A 26,880-nucleotide genomic window follows, 5' to 3' on the forward strand; every position below is an offset into this window, starting at 1 on the left:
CTATCTGAAAGAAAAATTGTCAATAATATGTGGTGTGCCTGGATGGTCACCCATCACTATTGGCTATGCCCAATGGTGCTTAACTTTGGTGATCTGGTGGGAACCAGTGTATCCACCTCGACACGGCCACTGACATTATGAAATAATGTAATCTTATCTTACAAACCAAGGTAGAGTCTCTGTTCTATAGAAATTTATTTTATAATTGCTCCTAACCATATTGGAATACTATACTGGAGCAAATGGCAATAAATAAACATGACCTTTTTGAAGACTTCCACATTGAAACATGTATCAGTAACCATGAGGCAGCAGTAGGAACAATGATTACCAAAGTAAAAAAGACAACTAAAATAAGAAGAAAGATTTATATATTCAGTGAAATAGATAAAGAAGCAGTAGTGTCATATCTAGTGAGGAACTTCAAACTCTTAGCTTAGTGCAGGAGCACGTAAAGGAAATATGCCTCAAGCTTAGAAGAATAGTTGACGACACACTGGATAGATAAGTACTTAGTAGAACAGTTCATGATGGGGCATGGGAGGAGGGAGGGACTACCCATGGTATACAGTCACTGTAAAGAAACTTCAAAAGAAACAGAGATTACTGCATAATACGTGTAAAACAAAGCATGGTGTTGTAGACAGAGAAACGATGAATGGAATAGATTTGGCTGTCATGAGGGCAATAACTACTGTGGAAGAAAATTATTGGAAGATCTTTCACAAAAGTCAAAGATATTTTGATTGTATACAAAGGCTGTTAGTAACACAAAAGTTAGTGTCCACACACTCGTGGACAAGACAGGAACTGAAATTCAGGACAGCAAAGCAGAAGCAGAAATGATCAACTCTGTTTCCAAATACTCCTTTACAAATGAAAGCTCAAGAGTAGCATCCCAATTTAATTCTTGTACCACTGCAAAGATGAGTGAAACAGATATTAGTGTTGGTGGCATTGAGATAGCTGAACTCGTTAAAACTGAACAAAGCTCCAGGGCCTAATGGAATCCCTATCACATTCTATACTGAATTTGCAGCTGAGATTGCCTCTCTTTTGACCATGATATACCAAAGATCCCTTGAACAAAAAACTGTCCCCAGTAGTTAGAAGAAAGCACGCAGCTGATACACATCTATAAGAAGGGCATCAATCTGATAGAATGCAGCGTTTCTTGACTCCCGAAAGGCATTTGACTCAGCTCTACACACATTTATTATTGAAAGTATTATCCTATGGGGCATCAAGCATAATTTGTGACTGGATTCTTGCTAGGGAGAATACAGCATGTTATCTTGGAGAGAGAACCATCGGTAGATGTAAATTATCTTCAAATGTTTTGTGGGTAAAATTGTCTTGATTGCTATTAAAATTTTCTTTCTTTATCATGCTGTTTCAACTAGTGACATCATCAGATATCTGAAATTAAGATTAGAACAACGTGACGAGTGACAGGCATTGATTATACAACAAGTTACAAAAGATGAAAAAACAACATTTTTAAAAGTAAACTCACTGTTAGTATTAAAACCTGTGCCTAATTGGGGCATTAACTAATGGTTGGCTCAAACGGGGATCTCTTTATTCCAGAAGCCCTAACGATAATAATCATGGTATCGCAAAAAAATTAGTGCTCGTCTGTTCTTGATCACTTCCTCAGCTCAAACACAGCCTGAAAGAAGAACAGTGTAAAATCACGTAGAAGGGTGAATGGAGATTGGAGCATGACTGCTTGTTAGTGATTTGCCAAAATACACAACTCCTACATATCATGGATATATCTCCACTTGGTGCAAATTATGATACCACTGTTGAATAAAATGGCTTATCATTCTTTACAAATATTTTAAGAATAAATGAAAAATGTGTATCATTTCAAGGTCGCCTTTCACAAAACGGACCCCCCCTTCGGCAAATCCTGGTTGTGTCCTTGATTCCCATGACCTCATAATGCCTCAAACAAATTATAGTCCTAAATAACAACCAAAAATGGGCCTAATATGTGTAAATTTTGTATTAAAATTACATTCTGTCCCAGTGGTTTTATTTTGAAACCAGTCAGAAAAGCAGTAATGCCAACTCAAACTTATGTTACAATAACTTTAGATATACTTACTTCGCTGTCAATGATCTCAATATGGCCACTATAAAAATAACTACATATCATTGTCTCCTACAATCACATAGCACAATATCCATGCCAAATGTTATTTTGAACACTAAAAGTGACTGCTACAAAACATTACATTCGTAGAAGTATCTCAGAGTACCACTAGATGTCTCTGTCTTGCAACAGGATAAATGGCTTCATGCTAAAGGCACTGGTTTCAAGCAAAAACCACTGGTATTCAAAGGATTAAAATACAAGCATTCAAAGTCAAACAATAAAACACAATTTAAATGAGTATAGTCACACATTCATCAAATTAGCTTTTCAGATGGCATCAATTAGCCTGACTAGGGTTTACCAAACCAGCATCAACTGTTACTTGAATCTGCTACACACTGAAATGAAATTAAATGATTGTATGGCATTTATTGGCTGGGATACCCACTTTGGGGTTAGGCCGCTGCATTGCAAGTCTTTTTAATTACCGCCACTTCAGTGATTTGCGTTTCAATGATGATGAAAGACACACAACACCCAGTCCCCTGCCGGGAATCGAACCCGGGCCCACTTGCGTGGTAGGCGGTAAAGCTACTGCTGCGTTACAGAGGCTACAGACTGCTACACACTATTTTCTATATAATAGCCGCATGAACTTTAGTTATGCAACACAATGTTGAATATTGCTCAAGTGCATGGTACCCGTACCAGACAGGACTAACAGAGGATACGGAGAAAGGTAGCACAAATGATCACAGGTTTGTTTGACTCAAGGGCGCGTCACAGCAATGTCGAAAGAACTTAACTGGCAGATTCTTGAAGATACATGGAAACTATCCTGTAAAACCCTACTTTATAAATTTCTAGGACCAACTTTAAGTGACAAATCTAGGAATGTACTACAACTCCCTGCACATCATCTCATAGAGCTCACAAAGACAAGATCAGACTAATTATAGCACAAACAGAATCATTTAAGCAATTATTCTTCCCGTGTTCCATACGTGTACGGAATGGGAAAAAGCCTATATAACTGGTACAATTTGACACACCCTCTGCCATTCACTACATGGTGGTGTGCAGAGTATGGATGTAGAAATATTTAAACTAATGCACTTCATGTTTCTTAGCCATGTTAAAAAATGAGTATGGTGGCTTCAATATAGGCAAGGAAGGAGACCCAGCAACAGTGCAGTATTCTCAGTAACTGGCCATTGTAATTGGCCTTTGGTCACAGTACTGCAATGAAAGTAAAAGTGAAGAAGAATTAACAGGATCTGTTGAATGGAATGAACAGTCAAATGAGTACAGAATTTGGATTGAAAGTAAATCAAAAAAAGGCAAAAGTAATGATAAGTAGCAGGAATGAGAAAAGTGGGAGACTTAACATCATAATTTGTAATAATGAAGTGGATGAAATTAAAGAATTCTGTTACCTAGGCAGCAAAATAACCTATGACGGACAGAGCAAGGGTGACATTAAAAGCAGAGTAGCACTGACAAAATGGGCATTACTGGCAAAGAGAAGTCTACTATGTTTGGAGAACAGTATTGTACAGCACTGAGACATGGACCGCAAGAAAACTGAACAGAAGAGAAGAGAAGCATTTGAGATGTAGTGCTACAGAAGAATGTTGAAAATTAGATGGGCTAATAAGGTAAGGAGAGAGGAGGTGGTTCGCCATAGAATCAGTGAGGAAAGGAATATATAGAGAAAAAAAAAAAAACACTGACAAAAATAAGAGGCAGTATGATAGAACATCAGTTAAGCATCAGGGAATAAATTCCATGGAACTATAGGGAGCTGCAGAGGAGTAAAAGCTGTAGAGGAAGACAGAGATTGGGATACATCCAGTAAATAACTCAGGACATACAGGTAGGCTGCAAATGCTACTCTGAGATGAAAAGCTTGGCACATGAGAGGAATTTTTGGTGGACAGCATCTAACCAGTGAGAAGACTGATGACTCAAAAATGCAATGGTCTTTCGTGCAAGTGCATAGCTTGTTATTAATCGCAGACACACAAAATTCTGCGTAATGATTCCAGCAAAGCTGATGTATACGACCCGGTTGCTTTCACACATGACTCTGCCTTTGCTGGGGTAAGGTTGTGTTGTTGTTGTGGTCTTCAGTCCTGAGACTGGTTTGATGCAGCTCTCCATGCTACTCTATCCTGTGCAAGCTTCTCCATCTCCCAGTACCTACTGCAACCTACATCCTTCTGAATCTGCTTAGTGTATTCATCTCTTGGTCTCCACATACGATTTTTACCCTCCACGCTGCCCTCCAATACTAAATTGGTGATCCCTTGATGCCTCAGAACATGTCCTACCAACCGATCCCTTCTTCTGGTCAAGTTGTGCCACAAACTCCTCTTCTCCCCAATCCTATTCAGTACCTCCTCATTAGTTATGTGATCTACCCATCTAATCTTCAGCACTCTTCTGTAGCACCACATTTCGAAAGCTTCTATTCTCTTCTTGTCCAAACTATTTACCGTCCATGTTTCACTTTCATACATGGCTACACTCCATACAAATACTTTCAGAAATGACTTCCTGACACTTAAATCTATACTCGATGTTAACAAATTTCTCTTCTTCAGAAACGCTTTCCTTGCCATTGCCAGTCTACATTTTATACCCTCTCTTCTTCTACCATCATCAGTTATTTTGCTCCCCAAATAGCAAAACTCCTTTACTACTTTAAGTGTCTAATTTCCTAATCTAATACCTTCAACATCACCCGACTTAATTCGACTACATTCCATTATCCTCGTTTTGCTTTTGTTGATGTTCATCTTATATCCTCCCTTCAAGACACGATCCATTCCGTTCAACTGCTCTTCCAAGTCCTTTGCTGTCTCTGACAAAATTACAATATCATCGGCGAACCTCAAGGTTTTTATTTCTTCTCCATGGATTTTAATACCTATTCCGAATTTTTCTTTTGTTTCCTTTACTGCTTGCTCAATATTCAGATTGAATAACATCGGGGAGAGGCTACAACCCTGTCTTACTCCCTTCCCAATCACTGCTTCCCTTTCATGTCCCTCGACTCTTATAACTGCCATCTGGTTTCTGTACAAACTGTAAATAGCCTTTCGCTCCCTGTATTTTACTCCTGCCACCTTTAGAATTTGAAAGAGAGTATTCCAGTCAACATTGTCAAAAGCTTTCTCTAAATCTACAAATGCTAGAAACGTAGGTTTGCCTTTCCTTAATCTTTCTTCTAAGATAAGTCGTAAGGTCAGTATTGCCTCACGTGTTCCAGTATTTCTACGGAATCCAAACTGATCTTCCCCGAGGTCGGCTTCTACTAGTTTTTCCATTCGTCTGTAAAGAATTCATGTTAGTATTTTGCAGCTGTGGCTTATTAAACTGATTGTTCGGTAATTCTCACATCTGTCAACACCTGCTTTCTTTGGAACTGGAATTATTATATTCTTCCTGAAGTCTGAGGGTATTTCGCCTGTTTCATACATCTTGCTCACCAGATGGTAGAGTTTTGTCAGGACTGGCTCTCCCAAGCCGGTCAGTAGTTCCAATGGAATGTTGTCTACTCCGGGGGTCTTGTTTCGACTCAGGTCTTTCAGTGCTCTGTCAAACTCTTCACGCAGTATCGTATCTCCCATTTCATCTTCATCTACATCCTCTTCCATTTCCATAATATTGTCCTCAAGTACATCGCCCTTGTATAGACCCTCTGTATACTCCTTCCACCTTTCTGCTTTCCCTTCTTTGCTTAGAACTGGGTTTCCATCTGAGCTCTTGATGTTCATACAAGTGGTTCTCTTATCTCCAAAGGTCTCTTTAATTTTCCTGTAGGCAGTATCTATATTACCCCTAGTGAGATAAGCCTCTACATCCTTACATTTGTCCTCTAGCCATCCCTGCTTAGCCATTTTGCACTTTCTGTCGATCTCATTTTTGAGACGCTTGTATTCCTTTTTGCCTGCTTCATTTACTGCATTTTTGTATTTTCTCCTTTGATCAATTAAATTCAGTATCTCTTCTGTTACCCAAGGATTTCTACTAGCCCTCGTCATTTTACCTACTCGATCCTCTGCTGCCTTCACTACTTCATCCCTCAAGGCTACCCATTCTTCTTCTACTGTATTTCTTTCCCCCATTCCTGCCATTTGTTCCCTTACGCTCGCCCTGAAACTCTGTACAACCTCTGGTTTAGTCAGTTTATCCAGGTCCCATCTCCTTAAGTTCCCACCTTTTTGCAGTTTCTTCAGTTTTAATCTACAGGTCATAACCAATAGATTGTGGTCAGAGTTCACATCTGCCCCTGGAAATGTCTTACAATTTAAAACCTGGTTCCTAAATCTCTGTCTTACCATTATATAATCTATCTGATACCTTTTAGTATCTCCAGGGTTCTTCCATGTATACAACCTTCTATCATGATTCTTAAACCAAGTGTTAGCTATGATTAAGTTGTGCTCTGTGCAAAATTCTACCAGGCGGCTTCCTCTTTCATTTCTTAGCCCTAATCCATATTCACCTACTACGTTTCCTTCTCTCCCTTTTCCTACACTCGAATTCCAGTCACCCATGACTATTAAATTTTCGTCTCCCTTCACAATCTGATTAATTTCTTTTATTTCATCATACATTTCTTCAATTTCTTCGTCATCTGCAGAGCTAGTTGGCATATAAACTTGTACTACTGTAGTAGGTGTGGGCTTCGTATCTATCTTGGCCACAATAATGCATTCACTAAGCTGTTTGTAGTAGCTTACCCGCCTTCCTATTTTCCTATTCATTATTAAACCTACTCCTGCATTACCCCTATTTGACTTTGTGTTTATAACCCTGTAGTCACCGGACCAGAAGTCTTGTTCCTCCTGCCACCGAACTTCACTAATTCCCACTATATCTAACTTTAACCTATCCATTTCCCTTTTCAAATTTTCTAACCTACCTGCCCGATTAAGGGACCTGACATTCCACGCTCCGATCCGTAGAACGCCAGTTTTCTTTCTCCTGATAACGACATCCTCTTGAGTAGTCCCCGCCCGGAGATGCGAATGGGGGACTATTTTACCTCCGGAATATTTTACCCAAGAGGACGCCATCATCACTTAATCATACAGTAAAGCTGCATGCCCTCGGGAAAAATTACGGCCGTAGTTTCCCCTTGCTTTCAGCCGTTCGCAGTACCAGCACAGCAAGGCCGTTTTGGTTATTCTTACAAGGCCAGATCAGTCAATCATCCAGACTGTTGCCCTTGCAACTACTGAAAAGGCTGCTGCCCCTCTTCAGGAACCACACGTTTGTCTGGCCTCTCAACAGATACCCCTCCGTTGTGGTTGTACCTACGGTACGGCTACCTGTATCGCTGAGGCACGCAAGCCTCCCCACCAACGGCAAGGTCCATGGTTCATGGGGGGTGGGGGTGGGGGGGCGGGGGAGGTGGGGGGGTAAGGTGTGCCAGGAATAATACTGGAGGAGGTGATGGTAAGCAGATGTATGGTGCAAGTCTCAGACCTAGATCTTCCACAAACATATGATCCTCGATGCAGGAAGTTTACAGTGAGGAAGGATGTTTAATAGTTTGGTAATATGCAAACACTGTTTGACCTCAAATGTTGGTATGAATACAACCACGTTATAAGTCAGTATGAATGGACATAGACAGAGGGTGTACACCAGCAACTCACAGTAACTTGTTGTAGAGCACCCTCTGCTACATGACAGTCACCTCAGTGCCTGTTACACCACATGTGCCATCTGGATTTTTCCCTCAGACACTAGCTTCTCAGAATTCCGCACGTGGGAACCAGCATTACAACATGTCTTTGTTTCTCACTACCCACCTGGTCTTCTTCATTCTCAGCATTTCTTCTCACTTACTACTGCTTTCCTTACTCTCTTTTACTTTTCTATATCTTTTATTTTTTGACCTGTCTATTTCCCGCACAACTCTATCACATACAATGTACTTATTTTACCACTCTTATTATCTCTTACACTTTTTTTTGTCAGTATTCTCTATCTTGTTTATTACCCCACCTTCCATCTTTAAGCACACAGGTATTCAAATCTTATCTGGTGCATTCCCCACAAATCAGCTTTCCTTCCTATCAGCTCTAATAAGTCTCCCTTGACCTGGAGTTCTGAGTGACTTTTCCAAACTCTCCCCATTTCCTAAACCTTGCCAGTCTTGTTTCTTCACCCCTCTCCCTTCTCCTTGAAACTTTCTGCCAGAAGGAGCCACTGGCTCCAAAAGTTTGCAAGTTTCCTTAACCTTTATATGTATGAGCTCTCCTGCTACCAATGGTGAGTAGATTTCTTTATCTATCCAGTTACATTATGTTTTCAAAGAGTGATGAAGATTACTGCTGTAGAAAAAAAGAATAACTGCCCAAGTAAACATTTATTTTCCACAGTTCCTAAAGTATAAAAAATGTATATTAATAATATATAAAAATTGTATAATATTTTTTATAAGTTGCAATATGTTTTAGTCTACCATACATATAGCCCATGAGACATAAGAGCTCAGCTGTTTGAGATGGAGTCTTAGTGATTCATACATTTTCAAAGTCAGCAAGACTTCTGAGTCCTGTTGTTGCTACGTCAAAGAGACTTAGCAAATTTTACATGTGATGAAACTTAACTGTTCAGCTGTTACAATGTCAGAGACAAATAACACTTCATAAATTTTCACTTATTGCTGTTACATTAAGGAGACTTTTTTTTTTACAATTTTACTGCAACACGAGGCTTTTTATTACAGTAACAGGAAGCATGACTATGTACATGGTAATTTGTTAGAATTTTTGCTACAACATGACAATGTAGGGTCAACATGAATTTCTACGTTGAGCTAACCCAATGTAGGTGATGATGTCTTGTACATCAGGCACTGAACTGTACAACTGTGCTGGTTCAGGGCGTATTCCCAATTTATAGAATCTTTAAGTATCATATGAAAACAGTTCGAGGTTTAACATCTGACTCAGCATAGAAGTTGATAGTAATCCCCCAGCCCTACATTCATGAGCTTCTCCTCCCTATAACTCATATATCCACTGCATAACAGATGTAAAAGTGTAAGACTACAAACAGAGAGAGACTTTAATGTCCATGTAGTTGATATGTGAAGAGACTTGGCACATTTTATGTGAGATGAAACTTAACAGTTCAACTGCTGCAGTGTCAAACAGGTATAACAGTTTATATATTTTCAGTTACCACTTTATGTACATACATTTTTGTACTTTATGAAATGTAGAGAATAAATCATTACTGTTAGAACATATTTAGTCTTTTTTTTCTAATCTCACACTTTGCAATTAGCACTCTCACAGCATCCCCCATTAAACAGCTGCTGCTGGAGGCTTGCAACTACATCTTACATCTCTAGATGGTGTTACACTCTCCCAAAGATGATGGTAAAGTTATTTCGGCCTGAAATGTGGTGCAAAATGTGGTGCACAAGTAGGGTTTCGATCACTTCCCTCGTAAAAATATTGTTCTTTCCCCCCACAGCATAATTCTGAAGGACAAGCGTGCACCTACATTTTTTTTATTTTGGATTCCCTTGCAGAATGTATGTGTGACAGGTCTTTTTAAACTTAGGTGATTTGTCAAACACATTTCAGGCTTGCAACTGGTCATCATGTAATTCATCCCATGATATTTTGATTGGGCACATGCCAGTCATCTTCAGGTGAGCCATCAAAGACAGACATATAATTGTTCCATTCTGCAATATATAGGGCACTGAGAGTATTTCACACGTGTCAAAATCAAGTTGTCATACGGATCACATTTCCTGGTGGCAGTGCCCTCACTGGTTGAACCACAGAACTCAGCTGTCCTTTGCATTATAGCTTGTTGTGGCTGTTGGCGCACTCTATCATCTTTGATTAGAACATATCATAGAGATGGTGGTGTTCCATGCATTGTCCAACTGGTAGCCAGTATCATGGCTCACCAGTTTTTCTACCAGGCATACGTCCATGGAGCCTTTAATAACGCAATCCCAAAAAGGTATTGCTGTGGTCATAATCATAGTTCTATCATATTCCATTGAATGCCCTGCGTAAATACATTGCAAGTGAATTTTTGAATTTGCCCTGTCATTTTAACTGAAATCACTTTGGCCTGTGGATGCAATGCCATCATAAACAGCATGTTAGTAGCAGCAACCAGAACTACTATTTTGCACTTTACATTAGGCACTTGAATTGGCAGTATGTGTACAGCATCTCTGGGCACAGAGCTTGCACTGGTGGACAGTAGCACTATGGCACAGAAATGCATGAATGGACCAGAGCTGCTTACAGCTGGCACAAGCTAGCCACAACAGGTGTATCTGACAGCATGCATACATATCAACAGGCAGAATTCTGACAATGTGTGTGGTGCGCATGGGTGTGGGTCAGCAAAAAGTGATGGCCAATGCAGTCAGAAGTGTTTTTCCGTAGTCTATAACTGCAATCAGCAGACCACGTGGTTGAGCTTAGTGTGAGCTCCTACCTATGCTTACGTAAGTTTCTTTGGCAATCTCTGTTCATTTCCACTTACATTTTATCGTGTCCTCAAAATACCCAGTGCCCTGTGATTGTGAGGAAAGTTCGCTTTGTTCCAGACATGTGTCCACTGCTCTCCCCTGGTCATCCAAATGGCTGATGCACTTGTCACCAAGGAGTGTATACCCTCCAGGATAATGTTTAAGTGGAACTACAGTGCAAAACCATAACTATGAGCACCAGCTAATAAATACTGTAAGCAGAATTTACTTTATCAAGAGTTGCTTTATTCTTTTGAGTACAATAAACGTTTTTATGGCAAATGTGTACTGCATGAATTCCCATCACCACACCATCACTATAGCCTACATCCTGAACATTGTGCATTGGTGGCAGCAGTAAAGCCAGCTCACTGGACAACTGACACGTAAGCAGTGATACCCACATGTTCCCACTTCAGCATGACTCCAGGGAAAGTGGGACTACATAGTTTGGTGGTGTGCCACACTCATATGTCTGTTGTGGGCTGTAAGACAGTAGTGGCACACTGAGTGGACTTAAACTTAAGACATGTTAGTGTTAGCTCCAAATTTATGGTGACAATTTTAAAACTATAATATCAGAAGGGTGAAGAAAACTGTCTAAACTTTAATTTCAGAGGGGGTAATTGTTTAAAATTTGGCAGCTGGGCTAGCAACATATTTAAACTTAGGGAAAGTGGACTCACAATTTCTGAATTGAATTTAAACGTAGCACTAATCGACTTTAACTTAGTGCAAGCGATATCTGTGATGTCAGGGGAAACCCAATGACCATCTTGAATTCTATACTTAGAACAAGTGACCTGACAACCATGACTGCTATAAATAGCCTTGCAAGGTCCTGCATGTCTGAGCAAATAACAGCTTTCTACCTGCATGTGGGAAAACATATAAACTGACACCTTAGTTTCTCCTGGCATATACTATGTTCCAATAACTTATGGGAATGCAGCCAGTTCGCATCACTGACAGCTGCTAATAGTTCAACAAGAGCACACCCTGCCATTTTCAAGGCAAAACTGCAGCAAGATAGGCCATATTACACACAAGGGAATGGAGAGAAGATGGAAGTAACTGATCAAAACATAAACATTACAATAGAGGAAGTTAATTGTGCATTAATTAAAATGAAGAATGGCCAATCACCTGGTCCAGAAAACATTCCTGTTGAATTATTTAAGACTGGAGGAAGATACCTGAAGAAACGAATAACCTGGCTGATGAACAACTGTTGTAAAATGATTGAAATTCCCTCAGAATGGAAAAAGTCATATATGGTTTCTATTTTCAAGAAAGGTAATAGAAAAGACACAAACTGCTATAGAGGCATTAGTGTCAACTGTACAATGAGCCGCTTATTTGGCACGATACTGTTTGAAAAAAATTGACAAAATGTTGGCCACCATACTGGGGAAGACCAAAGCAGGTTTAGGCAGAACAGATCATGTGCAGATAACCTATTTATTTTTCAACAACTAATGGAGAAATTTATAGCAGTAGGGAAGGAGCTACACATTGTCTTTGTATCTTTAGCAAAAGCTTATGATACAGTCCCTAGATCTAAGCTGTGGGAAGCTATGAAAGATATAGGTATGGATGATCACCTTTCACAAATTATTATTGAAATGTACAGAGATAATGCGGTACAGATAAAACGAGGTTCAAAGTTATCAGGACCTATTAATGTCACTAAAGGTTTGTGACAAGGTTGCAGTATGTCACCCATCTTGTTCAATTTATATGTAGAAGTGGCTCTCCGAAATTGGAAGAACAGCTGTGGAGGTATGGAAATCACTGTCAATGATGTACAGATATTTTCATTAAAAGTTTTGCTGATGAACAAGCTATTATAGCATAAAATGATTATGACCTTGAGTTCATGATGCGACAATTATATCAGGAATAGAACAGATGGGGACTACAAATGAGTCTAACAAATAGTGATGCTAAATTTGAAGTACACATCAATGACAAAGCAGTTATGAGACAGGTAGAGAAATTTAAATACCTCAAGGCACATATTGATAAAAATGGATTGGGCTATATAGAAGTAAAATATAGAATACAGCGAAGCAGAAAAGTGATGTATGAATACTTTTTGGTGGGATAAGAATATTTCCAACAGCAATAACAAAAGAGCAGGTAAGATAATGGTTGAATCAATGCTATGCTATGCTATGGATCAGAACTATGGATCTTAAATGTGGATCTCAAAAGAAGACTAATAGCTGTGGAAATGGATTATTTGCATAGGAGTGCCAGAATGTCAAGAATCGAAAGGAAAACTAATGATGAAGTAAGAGCTAGAATGAAGACAAATGATACAGTGATAGATAGAATTGAAAGAAAATCATTAAAATGGTACGGACATACACTCCTGGAAATTGAAATAAGAACACCGTGAATTCATTGTCCCAGGAAGGGGAAACTTTATTGACACATTCCTGGGGTCAGATACATCACATGATCATACTGACAGAACCACCGGCACATAGACACAGGCAACAGAGCATGCACAATGTCGGCACTAGTACAGTGTATATCCACCTTTCGCAGCAATGCAGGCTGCTATTCTCCCATGGAGACGATTGTAGAGATGCTGGATGTAGTCCTGTGGAACGGCTTGCCATGCCATTTCCACCTGGCGCCTCAGTTGGACCAGCGTTCGTGCTGGACGTGCAGACCGCGTAAGACGACGCTTCATCCAGTCCCAAACATGCTCAATGGGGGACAGATCCGGAGATCTTGCTGGCCAGGGTAGTTGACTTACACCTTCTAGAGCACGTTGGGTGGCACGGGATACATGTGGACGTGCATTGTCCTGTTGGAACAGCAAGTTCTCTTGCCGGTCTAGGAATGGTAGAACGATGGGTTCGATGACGGTTTGGATGTACCGTGCACTATTCAGTGTCCCCTCGACGATCACCAGTGGTGTACGGCCAGTGTAGGAGATCACTCCCCACACCATGATGCCGGGTGTTGGCCCTGTGTGCCTCGGTCGTATGCAGTCCTGATTGTGGCGCTCACCTGCACGGCGCCAAACACGCATACGACCATCATTGGCACCAAGGCGGAAGCGACTCTCATCGCTGAAGACGACACGTCTCCATTCGTCCCTCCATTCACGCCTGTCGTGACACCACTGGAGGCGGGCTGCACGATGTTGGGGCGTGAGCGGAAGACGGCCTAACGGTGTGCGTGACCGTAGCCCAGCTTCATGGAGACGGTTGCGAATGGTCCTCGCCGATACCCCAGGAGCAACAGTGTCCCTAATTTGCTGGGAAGTGGCGGTGCGGTCCCCTACGGCACTGCGTAGGATCCTACGGTCTTGGCGTGCATCCGTGCGTCGCTGCGGTCCGGTCCCAGGTCGACGGGCACGTGCACCTTCCGCCGACCACTGGCAACAACATCGATGTACTGTGGAGACCTCACGCCCCACGTGTTGAGCGATTCGGCGGTACGTCCACCCGAACTCCCGCATGCCCACTATACGCCCTCACTCAAAGTCCGTCAACTGCACATACGGTTCACGTCCACGCTGTCGCGGCATGCTACCAGTGTTAAAGACTGCGATGGAGCTCCGTATGCCACGGCAAACTGGCTGACACTGACGGCGGCGGTGCACAAATGCTGCGCAGCTAGCGCCATTCGACGGCCAACACCGCGGGTCCTGGTGTGTCCGCTGTGCCGTGCGTGTGATCATTGCTTGTACAGCCCTCTCGCAGTGTCCGGAGCAAGTATGGTGGGTCTGACACACCGGTGTCAATGTGTTCTTTTTTCCATTTCCAGGAGTGTATGATGAAGGTTTATTAATGGAAACCACCTGGCAGTCGTAAACGTGGAAGACCACGACATTCTTGGACACACCACATAAATGGAATAATGGAACATCACAGCATCGACAAGGAAGGTGCGCTGGATAAAGAGGCCTGGCGGAGGATAACAGGAATACAACAAGATGTTATTATTAATTAATCTTTGTATTGATTAATCCTGTAATAATGATAATAATAATAATAATAAACAATAATAATAATCAACAGGTCAAGTAGCATAAATTCTGCCCTCTGTTTTTTGACAAATGAGAGAGCAGGATTCCATGCATAATTTAAACAAAACCAACAATTTCTATTTATAAGGTTACATGCTAATTTAATTTCAACATCTCCCTTAATAACACTGCCACAGTAGCTGGAAGCACATGTCAGAATCTCCGTGTTGTTATATTCCATAGGATGACTGATGCCAAGACAATGTTCTGCAATGGTGAATTGGCTTGGCTGTTGTAAGTGTGTATGACACTTATGATCAGTATACCAGTCCCCCACAAGCCTGATAGTCTGACCAATATATGATATGCCACAACTGCAAGGAATACAGTAGACATTCCCTTACGCAAACCAGGATCATCTTCTACAGAATATAAAAGAACCCTCACCTTAGATGGTTGTCGAAAAATACATTTCACATCATATTTCCACAAAGTATGACCAATTCTGTTCAAAATGCTCCATGTGTAAGGCAAAAAGGACGTAGACTTTGGTGCCAACTCAGTATTATCATCACTCGCCTGGTGCACAGTTGGTCAACAGTGCAACACACATCTAATCTGTCTTTTGCTATAACTATGCTGATGAAAGATGACTTCAAGACAGGCTATATCAGCTGGCAAACTCTCAGGGTTCAAGATGATATGGACCCTGTGAATCAAGGTACACTCCTTCCCATTGAGCCGGATGGTTACAAATGTGAGTCTGCAGAAACAAGTCAGTGTGAGTACACTGCCTATAAACAACAGGTCCCAACGAACACTCCACTTTCCTTCTGACCAAAACATCATGCATAGAAAGACACCTGTTCTTTTCCAACTCCATTGTGAAATGAATATTCAACTGGATTGAATTCAGGTGTTTTAAGAAGTCATTCAAATTCTCATGGCCATGCGGCCAAACAACAAAAGTATCAACTACACTCCTGGAAATGGAAAAAAGAACACATTGACACCGGTGTGTCAGACCCACCATACTTGCTCCGGACACTGCGAGAGGGCTGTACAAGCAATGATCACACGCACGGCACAGCGGACACACCAGAAACCGCGGTGTTGGCCGTCGAATGGCGCTAGCTGCGCAGCATTTGTGCACTGCCGCCGTCAGTGTCAGCCAGTTTGCCGTGGCATACGGAGCTCCATCGCAGTCTTTAACACTGGTAGCATGCCGCGACAGCGTGGACGTGAACCGTATGTGCAGTTGACGGACTTTGAGCGAGGGCGTATAGTGGGCATGTGGGAGGCCGGGTGGACGTACCGCCGAATTGCTCAACACGTGGGGCATGAGGTCTCCACAGTACATCGATGTTGTCGCCAGTGGTCGGCGGAAGGTGCACGTGCCCGTCGACCTGGGACCGGACCGCAGCGACGCACGGACGCACGCCAAGACCGTAGGATCCTACGCAGTGCCGTAGGGGACCGCACCGCCACTTCCCAGCAAATTAGGGACACTGTTGCTCCTGGGGTATCGGCGAGGACCATTCGCAACCGTCTCCATGAAGCTGGGCTACGGTCCCGCACACCGTTAGGCCGTCTTCCGCTCACGCCCCAACATCGTGCAGCCCGCCTCCAGTGGTGTCGCGACAGGCGTGAATGGAGGGACGAATGGAGACGTGTCGTCTTCAGCGATGAGAGTCGCTTCTGCCTTGGTGCCAATGATGGTCGTATGCGTGTTTGGCGCCGTGCAGGTGAGCGCCACAATCAGGACTGCATACGACCGAGGCACACAGGGCCAACACCCGGCATCATGGTGTGGGGAGCGATCTCCTACACTGGCCGTACACCACTGGTGATCGTCGAGGGGACACTGAATAGTGCACAGTACATCCAAACCGTCATCGAACCCATCGTTCTACCATTCCTAGACCGGCAAGGGAACTTGCTGTTCCAACAGGACAATGCACGTCCGCATGTATCCCGTGCCACCCAACGTGCTCTAGAAGGTGTAAGTCAACTACCCTGGCCAGCAAGATCTCCGGATCTGTCCCCCATTGAGCATGTTTGGGACTGGATGAAGCGTCGTCTCACGCGGTCTGCACGTCCAGCACGAATGCTGGTCCAACTGAGGCGCCAGGTGGAAATGGCATGGCAAGCCGTTCCACAGGACTACATCCAGCATCTCTACGATCGTCTCCATGGGAGAATAGCAGCCTGCATTGCTGCGAAAGGTGGATATACACTGTACTAGTGCCGACATTGTGCATACTCTGTTGCCTGTGTCTATGTGCCTGTGGTTCTGTCAGTGTGATCATGTGATGTATCTGACCCCAGGAATGTGTCAATAAAGTTTCCCCTTCCTGGGACAATGAATTCACGGTGTTCTTATTTCAATTTCCAGGAGTGTATATATCTGAAAAAAACATGCAGGTTTCAAGGCCTTGTAGTTAGTTGGGTAGTGTTATTAGGGAAGCTGTTGAAACGGAATTAGCAAGTAACCTTATAAATAGAGATGATGGTTTTTGTTTAAATTACTGAATAGAATTCTGATCTCTCACTTGTCAAACAACAGAAGGACAGAGTTTCTGCTATATCACCTGTTGATTATTAATTTCACCATCGATAACTTCTGATTTCAGTCATCTTTGGGATATGCTCCAGTCAAAACGTCAGCAGTCGTCAACAATGTCACCCGTCTGCATTCCCATAAGTTATTTGACCATGTTGAGTGGCATTTTTGTCACTGAAAGTAGCAGGTCAGTTCAGGCTAGTTATTTCCCATGCAACAGTCGCCATTTTGGATTCTGACATCATACAGACTGCCCTAGTATCCTCAGATCACCATCTTGGATCACCATCTAGGATTATGACATCATACGGACTATCTTTGAATTTCACATCATCATTGCAATGCACCTTCTTAGACATTTTATTTCCCACCAGTTTGTACTTGGAACAATAGGTATACTTTCATAATGACATCATAGGAAAGGGATGGATAACCCTGGTTGTTTTTAATTTCCCACCATTTTACACACAGAACAATTGGTCTATGTCACAGGGTGTGGGGGAGTGGTCAAATCTGACAACAACTCATGACATCACTGATGATGTCATTAGAAATCTGACAATGATGCACTCTGTCCCACAATGCCCAGTTATACTACTTACCACTTAAGAGGAATAGGGAGAGTATTCCACATTTCAAGGCTTGATGAACATAGTTGAAAACTCTGCAGAGAATGTGATTTAGTTGTTCTGATCCTGGTTGGTACCAAGTGGCAGAGAGGGCTCAGCAGGTGTTTTGTGTGTTTATATCATATGGCACAGAAGATCCATTTTTGGACAAGGTCAGAAGGGCAATTCTGGTCCACAAAGAGCCCCAGTTAACACACTTGACATAGTGAGAAAGGGACTGCTTGTCATTGTAAATCAAGTAATGCCAGGCATTTAAAGAAGAAGAATATGGCAAACCTAAGTGCAAGCATTGTTCCATACAGTTGCTCACCACCTCCTACTCAAGCCCTGTCACTGGCATATTTTATACTGTTAATTGGAGACACATGTGAAAGAAGATACATCATATATTAAGCCTGCTGCAATCACTGCAGAGTATTGTACATGGACATGGGCCTGGTCACTAACAAACTAACCACTCACATCAAAGTCCAATACCAGGTGGTGTCCAAAGGTCAGCTAGACTACACTGTTGTTGATCATACTGCACAATAAAATGTGGTCAACTTCAGTGGCTGCTTCAAACACATGATATTCCACTTGGATTCTCCTTATCAAGACCAGCTTTTTTGAATTGCACATCTGGTAACTCTCCCTGAAATAGGTCCAATATTCCTCTTCCTCCAGTCTCACTCTACACTAGTCTGCCCCCATGCCCGCATAAGCATTTTTCCCATTCCCCACCCCCACTTTTTCCTTCATTCCACCCTTTTCACAACAAACCACACTCTCACATCCCCTTTCTCTTGTCCTCCACTCCACCCCAGTTCCCTCAATGGAATCATTTTCAACCTTCTACATCTTTCTCCTACTCCGTATTCTTACCCTGGTGCTCTCCCTACTTTCCCCATTCTGTATGTTCCTTACATGCCTACCCCAAACCTGCCCTGCATCCGCTGTTTATTTTATCAAACTGTGACCTTTCATAATCCTTCACCTGCCTTTTGCCTCACTCGGCCTATTCCACATCCCACTCAATTTCCCCAGCAACACCCTCATCTTAGTTAGCCAGTTGCTCCATCCAGCAACAAGTGCCAGGAGACAATCAAAGTCTTCAATCACAAACTTGAAAAATGCCACAGATTTTGGATAGTTGCTACTCTGGTAGCAATGCACTACGTATCATCATTATATAGGGATATCATCCAACTAATAATGTATCACTCAAAACCCTTCAGAATTCTCACAGACTTGTGACATTTCTCTGGATAAACTGATAAAATTTCACTTAGACTGTGTTAGAGTACTTCATATGGGGGTAAGAATTTTTTTCTACTTATAAGATCTGGTTTTTAACATCACAGAATCAGTTTGGAACGGCTGCAGACTGTATACAGTTTCAGCTATGACATCATAAAGCATCGCAGCACTCAGGACTCACATTCGGGAGGATGACAGTACAAACCTGTGTCTGGCCATCCTGATTTAGGTTTTCCATGATTTCCCTAAATCACTTCAGGGAAATTTTGGAATGGTTCCTTTGACAAGGCACAGCCGATTTCCTTCCCCATCCTTCCCTAATCTGATGGGGCTGATACCTCGCTGTTTGGTCTTGCTACTTCACTGTCAAGTAGCTCCTCAACTGACCTCACAAGGACTGAGTGCACCCCAGTTATCACAGAGCTCCACAGCTCGTAGGTCACCCATCCAAGTGCCGGACATGCCTGACAGTGCTTAACTTCGGTGATCTGACAGGGACCAGTGTTACCACTGCAAAAGGCCATTTGCATAAGCAGTATTTATTTATTTATTTACTTACCCTATTCAGCTTTTGTGCATGGAACCAAAGACACACATTAACCCAGCCCAGGGTGCTTAGAGCCCCCTTCTCTAAGCACACTTGGGTAATTCTCAGCAGGCACATTTACATCACAAGGGTGGGCCCGGCTTTCAAGCTGATGGCAAAGTTCTGCTGGGGACCCAGTATCGCAGAGTATAACATGTTACCCGTGCGCAGGATTACGGGTGAAGATCACATCGGCAAGGAGGGTGAAGAAGATGGACTTCAGTACAGCAGACTTGGTGTAAGTGGCACCTCAATCCCACAGGAAGCCAAGAGAGGGATAGACAGAGTCCCTGAGCCCAGAAAGGCAATTGTCTAGTGGAAGAAAACCACGATTAAAAATCACCTGGTCCTCCAAGTCAGGGGTTAGGCACTGGACCTGAACTCCATCCTAGCAAAAGAAATCACATGAAAAACTTCCCAATTTAGCCTCGGAACAGAATGGATCACAATGAAGACGACAACAGGCATGAAAAGGACAATGAGAATTGTAACATGGAATACACAAGGAATTTCTACAACGAAATGTGAAGTTTTTAAAGAAATAAAGTGCCTTGATGTCGACAAAATGGGCCTAACAGAAACCAAAGTGAATGGGCATGGTACAGAAGAGACAAATGATTACATATACATTTATAGTGGGGTATCAAAGGAACAACGGATCCAAGGTGGAGTTGCCATTGCCATAAAGAAACAACTCAAGGAAAACCTAACCAGCTGGGAACATGTCAGTGATAAAATTCTGCAAGTACAGATGAAAATAAAGGGCCATTCTGTGGTGATTATTGCGGTCTATTCACCAAACGACAACGCTGATGTATCGAAGAAAGACTTATTCTACACTCAATTGACAAGATCTCTTGAAAATATAGGGAATCGCAAAGAAGTCACTTTACTAGGAGACCTAAATGCCAAAATAGGATGCAAAGCTAATGACAACATAGTGTGTCAATGTGGTGACGAAATCATAAATAATAATGGTGAAAGATTGATAGAATTCAGCATGCAAAATGACTTAAGAATTCTGAATGGATGGTTCAAGCATAAGGACATCCACAAATATACATGGACGAAACCATTCGTTAACCTCTAGTCCATTATAGATTATGTCATAATAAAACAAACAACAAAGCTAGTAGTATAAGATGTGAAGGCTATAAGACGTGCAGAGTGGCGGATCAGACCATTTTTTGCTAATGTCTAAGATATTATTCAAGTTAATCAAAGACACAGAAATTCAAGTGGAAACTGAGCCAGAGAAAGCCAATAATACCCAATATAATTTACAAAGCCTTGACCACAGTTCTATCCGTTTCTTGTACCAGCAAAGGCTAGCAGAAAAATTTGCTGCCACTGAAGAAACCTCCACAGATACGATGTATGAGAATGGTTAAAGAAGCTATCCATAACACAGCTGATGAAGCACTGGGAAAAAAAGAAATCCAAAAGAGTAATAGAACATATGATGAGTGGTGGAAGCACTTGGTACAAGAGAAGGTAGAAAGTAAGTAGAAAACTTATAATAAATGGTTGAACTCAAGATCAGACAATGATTGGCAGGAATACAGAGTGTGGAGAAAAGACAACACTTAAGGCAAAAAAGTAAGCCTGGCAGAAAACCGGTGAAGAGATAGAAAAAAGCATGGGGAATACATGAGCAAGTAAAGCTGAAAGTTATTAAAAACAATGAGAACACAGAATAAAGACAAAGTAGATATAAACCTCATTAGCATGCAGGAATGAGTACAACACTACCAAGGACTACTAACTGAGAACAGAGTGGCATTCACTGAGAACCCACCAGACACTGAAATCAGTAATGATAATATACCATCAATAACCCCGAAGGAAGTCCAAATTACAATTAATGCCATGAAAAACAGAAATTCGCCAGGTCCAGGATTAATTTTTACAGAACTGGTTAAAGCAGCACTGTCAAAACTGTTTGAGATATTGGCACAGTGATTTTTGACAAATGCATTACAGGTAACAAAGCCCCAAAGGAGTGGAAAAAGGAAACAATTACATCAAAATTTAAGAAGGGCAACAGGAGAAATTGTGCAAACTATCGTGGTATTTGTGTGATGCCATCCTTGACGAGAGTCTATGGCTGTATCCTAAAAAAGAGGGTAGGAGAAGAAATAACTGAATCTGAAGAACAAAATGGATTCAGATCTGGTCGCTCCTGTACTGACAGAGTATTTACCCTCAAAAACCTAGTGGAGAAAAGGACAGCAAGGGGTCTTATGACACAGTTCCACAGAACAAGCTATGGACAAGTCTAATTGATAATGACGTGTCACCGAGCTATGTGAAAGCTGTCAGACTCCTCTACCAAGGTTGTACTGCAATGGAAAAAGTGAGAAATCAACTAACTCAAGAGTTTAAGGTGACAATGGGCTACGCCAGTGATGCACACTCACCTCTACACTCTTTAAGGTCTATCTAGAGGAGGCACTAAAATCCTGGAAAAGGAAATAAGGAGGAATGGGTATCCCCATAGACGATGAGATCTTGTTCACTTTATTTTTTGCTGACGACCAAGTGTTAGTAGCTGGAGATGAGGAAGATGCAAATTACACACTCTGGAAATTAAATGAAGAATATGAGAAATGGGGTCTTGTCATAAACGTATCTAAAACAGAATATCTGAAAGTGGGAGAAAATGCTGTTAACGACTTACAACTCGGTGCTGCTATGTTAAAGGGTGTCATAATTATAATTACCTGGAAGTGACACTGTCGTCCAATGGTAGAAATATGGATGATATAAAAAATAAAACTGGCCAGGGCAAGTGAGCCATAAAACAACTACATGGTATTCTCTGGAATGAAAACATAATGTGCAGAACAAAACAAACCATCTACCTCACAATTATTGAAAGTATCACAACATATGGTTCAGAGTTGTGGGAACTCACTCAGGGGCAGAAAGATCACCTGCTGGCTGTCGAGATGGCTTTCTGGAGACAGTGTTGTGGATATTCCAGGCTTGATCATATTAGAAATGATAGGATCAGAGAGGTTATAAATGTTGAAAGCACAATCCTAGACTACACAGAAAGGAAGCACCTACTCTGGTATGGTCACTTCAAAAATTTCTTGCAGCAATTTACCTTACAACTTACTTCTATGATGAACAGTCTTTAATAAACAACTGAATCAACACACCATTTTACTAAATTATGATGTTCTTATGAACAGAAAATGTAACATTTTATTGCCATTTATTTCCTCTGTTTGTAAGACAAAATCGATCCTTCTCTTCTAAAACAAACAGATGAATTGTCACATTAAGAAACTCATTCTGCATAAAAATAGAATCAACAACTTGGCTGAAAACCCAAAAGCACACTGCTAATCAAGCATACCACGAAAACTTGAGTCATTACAAGATTCATAATATTCCAATCAATTCATGGCACTCACTTTTATTTTAGTGTGTTCAGGATCAAAATGATCATCAAAGCGAATGCTGTAGCCAACAAGTTGACCAACCATGCAGTTCTTTTCATCTGCAACTCTCATTGCTAAAGTCGTAGCAGCCACACGCCTTGGCTCTGTCACACCCACTATTTTTCCGTCGGCTGCCCATCCTGCCTCCACCAGATACTGTAAAGCGAGGAAAATAAAAATTTATTTTATTTGGCTGCTCTCAGAAGATCCAGCTGTAGCTGTCAGGAGTCAAACAATAGTACATTAAAAAGCTACTGCAAACAGTTCCTATGTTGTAACATGAACATAAACCGTAATGAAATTTCTTATTTAGCACACTGCTTTTCTCAGGTCTTAATATTGCATCAACAGTGAAATTGTCAGACTGTGTACCAATTACAGTTTCATATGGCTGGTTGTAGCAACATATGAACTGTGAGTACAGTACATTAGTAAAAAACTGGAAAATACACATTGCACAGTTTGTCTTTCAGACAGCTTGTTGAACTCATCAGCTGCTAGGTTAGCTTGCACTTAAATATAGCTGCAAAGGCACCTTCATTGTATCATATTTTTCATCCTCTTAGCTACTGTTAATATTTGTGTGATGTAAGTTAACACTGCAAGTATTACTTGATAATCTTCTAACATAGAAATTAGTCAGAGGAATATGAAATATGAGTGCAGCTAAGGTCAAACCATGATTATCATTTTCACAGTACATGGCAGTTGGTAAATCCTGCACAAGCCAAGTAGATGTTAAAAATTTATGGAAAATCCAGGACAGAATAACAATCTGAATTAGGATATGTTGCCTCTCACCACACAAAGGATGCATTGAGCAACAGGCACATCTAAAAGTAGATTAAACTACCACACAAACTCCTGTAGAAAAATGCACCTACACTCATACACACACAGCTCACCCACACGTGACCACAGTCATCAGCAGGCACTGAGATCCAACTGCCTTTGTTGTGGTGGTGGCAGGCAGGTGGCAGGCAGGAGTACGAGGTGAGTAGTCTACTTTTAAATGTGCCTGTCTGGTATGCAACACACCTGTATGTGGAGATCAGCAATCAGTCCTGATTCATATTGTTCAAAAATCTGTTAAGTAATTGTAAACAAGTAAGACTTTGCAAATAACAACTCACAATGCATGAAAATGGATTTACTTTCATGATATAAAATAGATGTAACTTAGCACAAATGGAAATACAACTATTCTCTGTGCATCAAAAATACAGTAATACTGTCATTGCAGCGGTACTCAGAGTTATTAAGACATGCTATCTGCAGCAGAGTTAAACAATCAGTTATTGTTGTGGTCTTCAGTCCTGAGACTGGTTTGATGCAGCTCTCCATGCTACTCTATCCTGTGCTAGCTGCTTCATCTTCCAGTACTTACTGCAGCCTACATCCTTCTGAGCCTGCTTAGTGTATTCATCTCTTGGTCTCTCTCTACGATTTTTACCCTCCACGCTGCCCTCCAATACTAAATTGGTGATCCCTTGATGCCTCATAACATGTCCTACCAACCGATCCCTTCTTCTAGTCAAGTTGTGCCACAAACTCCTCTTCTCCCCAATTCTATTCAGTACCTCCTCATTAGTTATGTGATCTACCCATCTTATCTTCAGCATTCTTCTGTAGCACCACATTTTGAAAGCTTCTATTCTCTTCTTGTCCAACCTATTTATTGTCCATGTTTCACTTCCATACATGGCTACACTCCATACAAACACTTTCAGAAACGACTTCCTGACACTTAAATCTATACTCGAAGTTAACAAATTCCTCTTCTACAGAAACGCTTTCCTTGCCATTGCCAGTCTACATTTTATATCCTCTCTACTTTGACCATCATCAGTTATTTTGCTCCCCAAATAGCAAAACTCTTTTACTACTTTAAGTGTCTCATTTCCTAATCTAATTCCCTCAGCATCACCTTAGTTAATTTGACTATGTTCCATTATCCTCGTTTTGCTTTTGTTGATGTTCATCTTATATCCTCCTTTCAAGACACTGTCCATTCTGTTCAACTCCTCTTCCAAGTCCTTTGCTGTCTCTGACAGAATTACAATGTCATCGGCGAACCTTAAAGTTTTTATTTCTTCTCCATGGATTTTAATACCTACTCCAAATTCTTCTTTTGTTTCCTTTACTGCTTGCTCAATATACAGATTGAATAACATCGGGGAGAGGCTACAACCCTGTCTCACTCCCTTCCCAACTACTGCTTCTCTTTCGTGTCCCTCGACTCTTATAACTGCCATCTGCTTTCTGTACAAATTGTAAATAGCCTTTCGCTCCCTGTATTTTACCCCTGCCACCTTCAGAATTTGAAAGAGAGTATTCCATTCAACATTGTCAAAAGCTTTCTCTAAGTCTACAAATGCTAGAAACATAGTTTTGCCTTTTCTTAATCTAGCTTCTAAGATAAGCTGTAGGGTCAGTACTGCCTCACATGTTCCAACATTTCTACGGAATCTAAACTGATTTTCCCCGAGGTCGGCTTCTATCAGTTTTTCCATTCGTCTGTAAAGAATGCCTGTTAGTGTTTTGCAGCCGTGGCTTATTAAACTGATAGTTCGGTAATTTTCACATCTGTCAACACCTGCTTTCTTTGGGACTGGAATTATTATATTCTTCTTGAAGTCTCATACATTTTGCTCACCAGATGGTAGAGATTTGTCAGGACTGGCTCTCCCAAGGCTGTCAGTAGTTCTAATGGAATGGTGTCTACTCACGGGGTCTACAATCAGTAGTTACTAGTAATTTGATTTCATTGTTGATGCACATGAAGAAATGTATACATAGCCTAGCAATGGTCTTAGATACCCATGAATGCAGTACAGAATTATCTTCAAATGTGAGTTCAAACATTTTCAAAGCAAAGTGATTACAGTTTAAAATCTTGTTCTCCTTCATAACATCCAAGTATGGGACTCATGGCAGTCTCTTTCTAACTATGAGGCTTCATACAGTAGACACAATTCTGACACCATGGGTAGCACCTCATCTCATGTGATATGACATGTAAGAGAACAAGGTAAAAGTTTTCTCATAAACTGCTTACGCACAGTGAAAAACCATGTGTGTAGTATGAAGGTACTCATTTGTTGATCAAAGCAGACAAGCATGTCCACTTATGACATGAGGTCATCATTAGCAACTGAACAGTTTGTCCTATTCACAGTCCTAACATCACCAAAGGAGTTGCCAAAGACCATCAATAAGTTAATCACATTAAGTCCATAGACTATACTGCACAAATGGAAGTTCATACCAAACAGCACTTCAACAGTTGATATTTTTCCTAATTTGTCACCAACTGCTGTCCCAGTTTTATACCCATTTAATAGTCACAGGATTGGCCCATGTGACATTATGATAGAGATGCTTGTTTGTGTTTTATGAAACTCATGAGCATGTTACCAGGAGGTTGCTAGCTGATTCAGAGTAGTATGTCAGCTGTTAATCAAGTGGGAATACAAGATCTCTCTCCCCCCCCCCCCCCCCCTTTCAACCATACCTTAAGAGTGTTAGCATCCTAGTCAGTGAAAAAGGTGGGGGGGGGGGGGGGGGAGAGATAGTTGAAGATATCACCACTGAGTGGTCAGCTCTGAATCATAATGTGAACTGTGCATGCAGATAGGATGTCACAAGTGCAAGGCAGATCCAGCAGTATGTAGACCTCAGCTGCTGGAGACTTCTGTGGTTGAACACAGTGGTTCAGTTTCCATCAGTTACTAATCTTTCACTTCAGTTGTGTTAGGAAACGCAGGATGGACACAGTGC

At 41.5% G+C, this 26,880-nt stretch overlaps 1 protein-coding gene across 3 annotated transcripts in view; it reads right to left on the reverse strand.

Annotated features, from left to right (window-relative positions):
- Nucleotides 1-26,880, reverse strand: part of LOC126262263 (probable ATP-dependent RNA helicase DHX35) — a 233,149-nt gene that overhangs the window by 78,446 nt on the left and 127,823 nt on the right. For all 3 annotated transcript variants that reach the window (XM_049958759.1, XM_049958758.1, XM_049958757.1), the window contains one exon: nt 23,074-23,256. In XM_049958759.1, the coding sequence (XP_049814716.1) occupies nt 23,074-23,172 (99 nt within the window). In that variant the 5' untranslated portion in view covers nt 23,173-23,256. The remainder of the gene's footprint in view (nt 1-23,073; nt 23,257-26,880) is intronic.

This window comes from Schistocerca nitens, chromosome 6 (genome assembly GCF_023898315.1).
Source record: "Schistocerca nitens isolate TAMUIC-IGC-003100 chromosome 6, iqSchNite1.1, whole genome shotgun sequence".
NCBI classification, from domain to species: Eukaryota; Metazoa; Arthropoda; class Insecta; order Orthoptera; family Acrididae; genus Schistocerca; species Schistocerca nitens.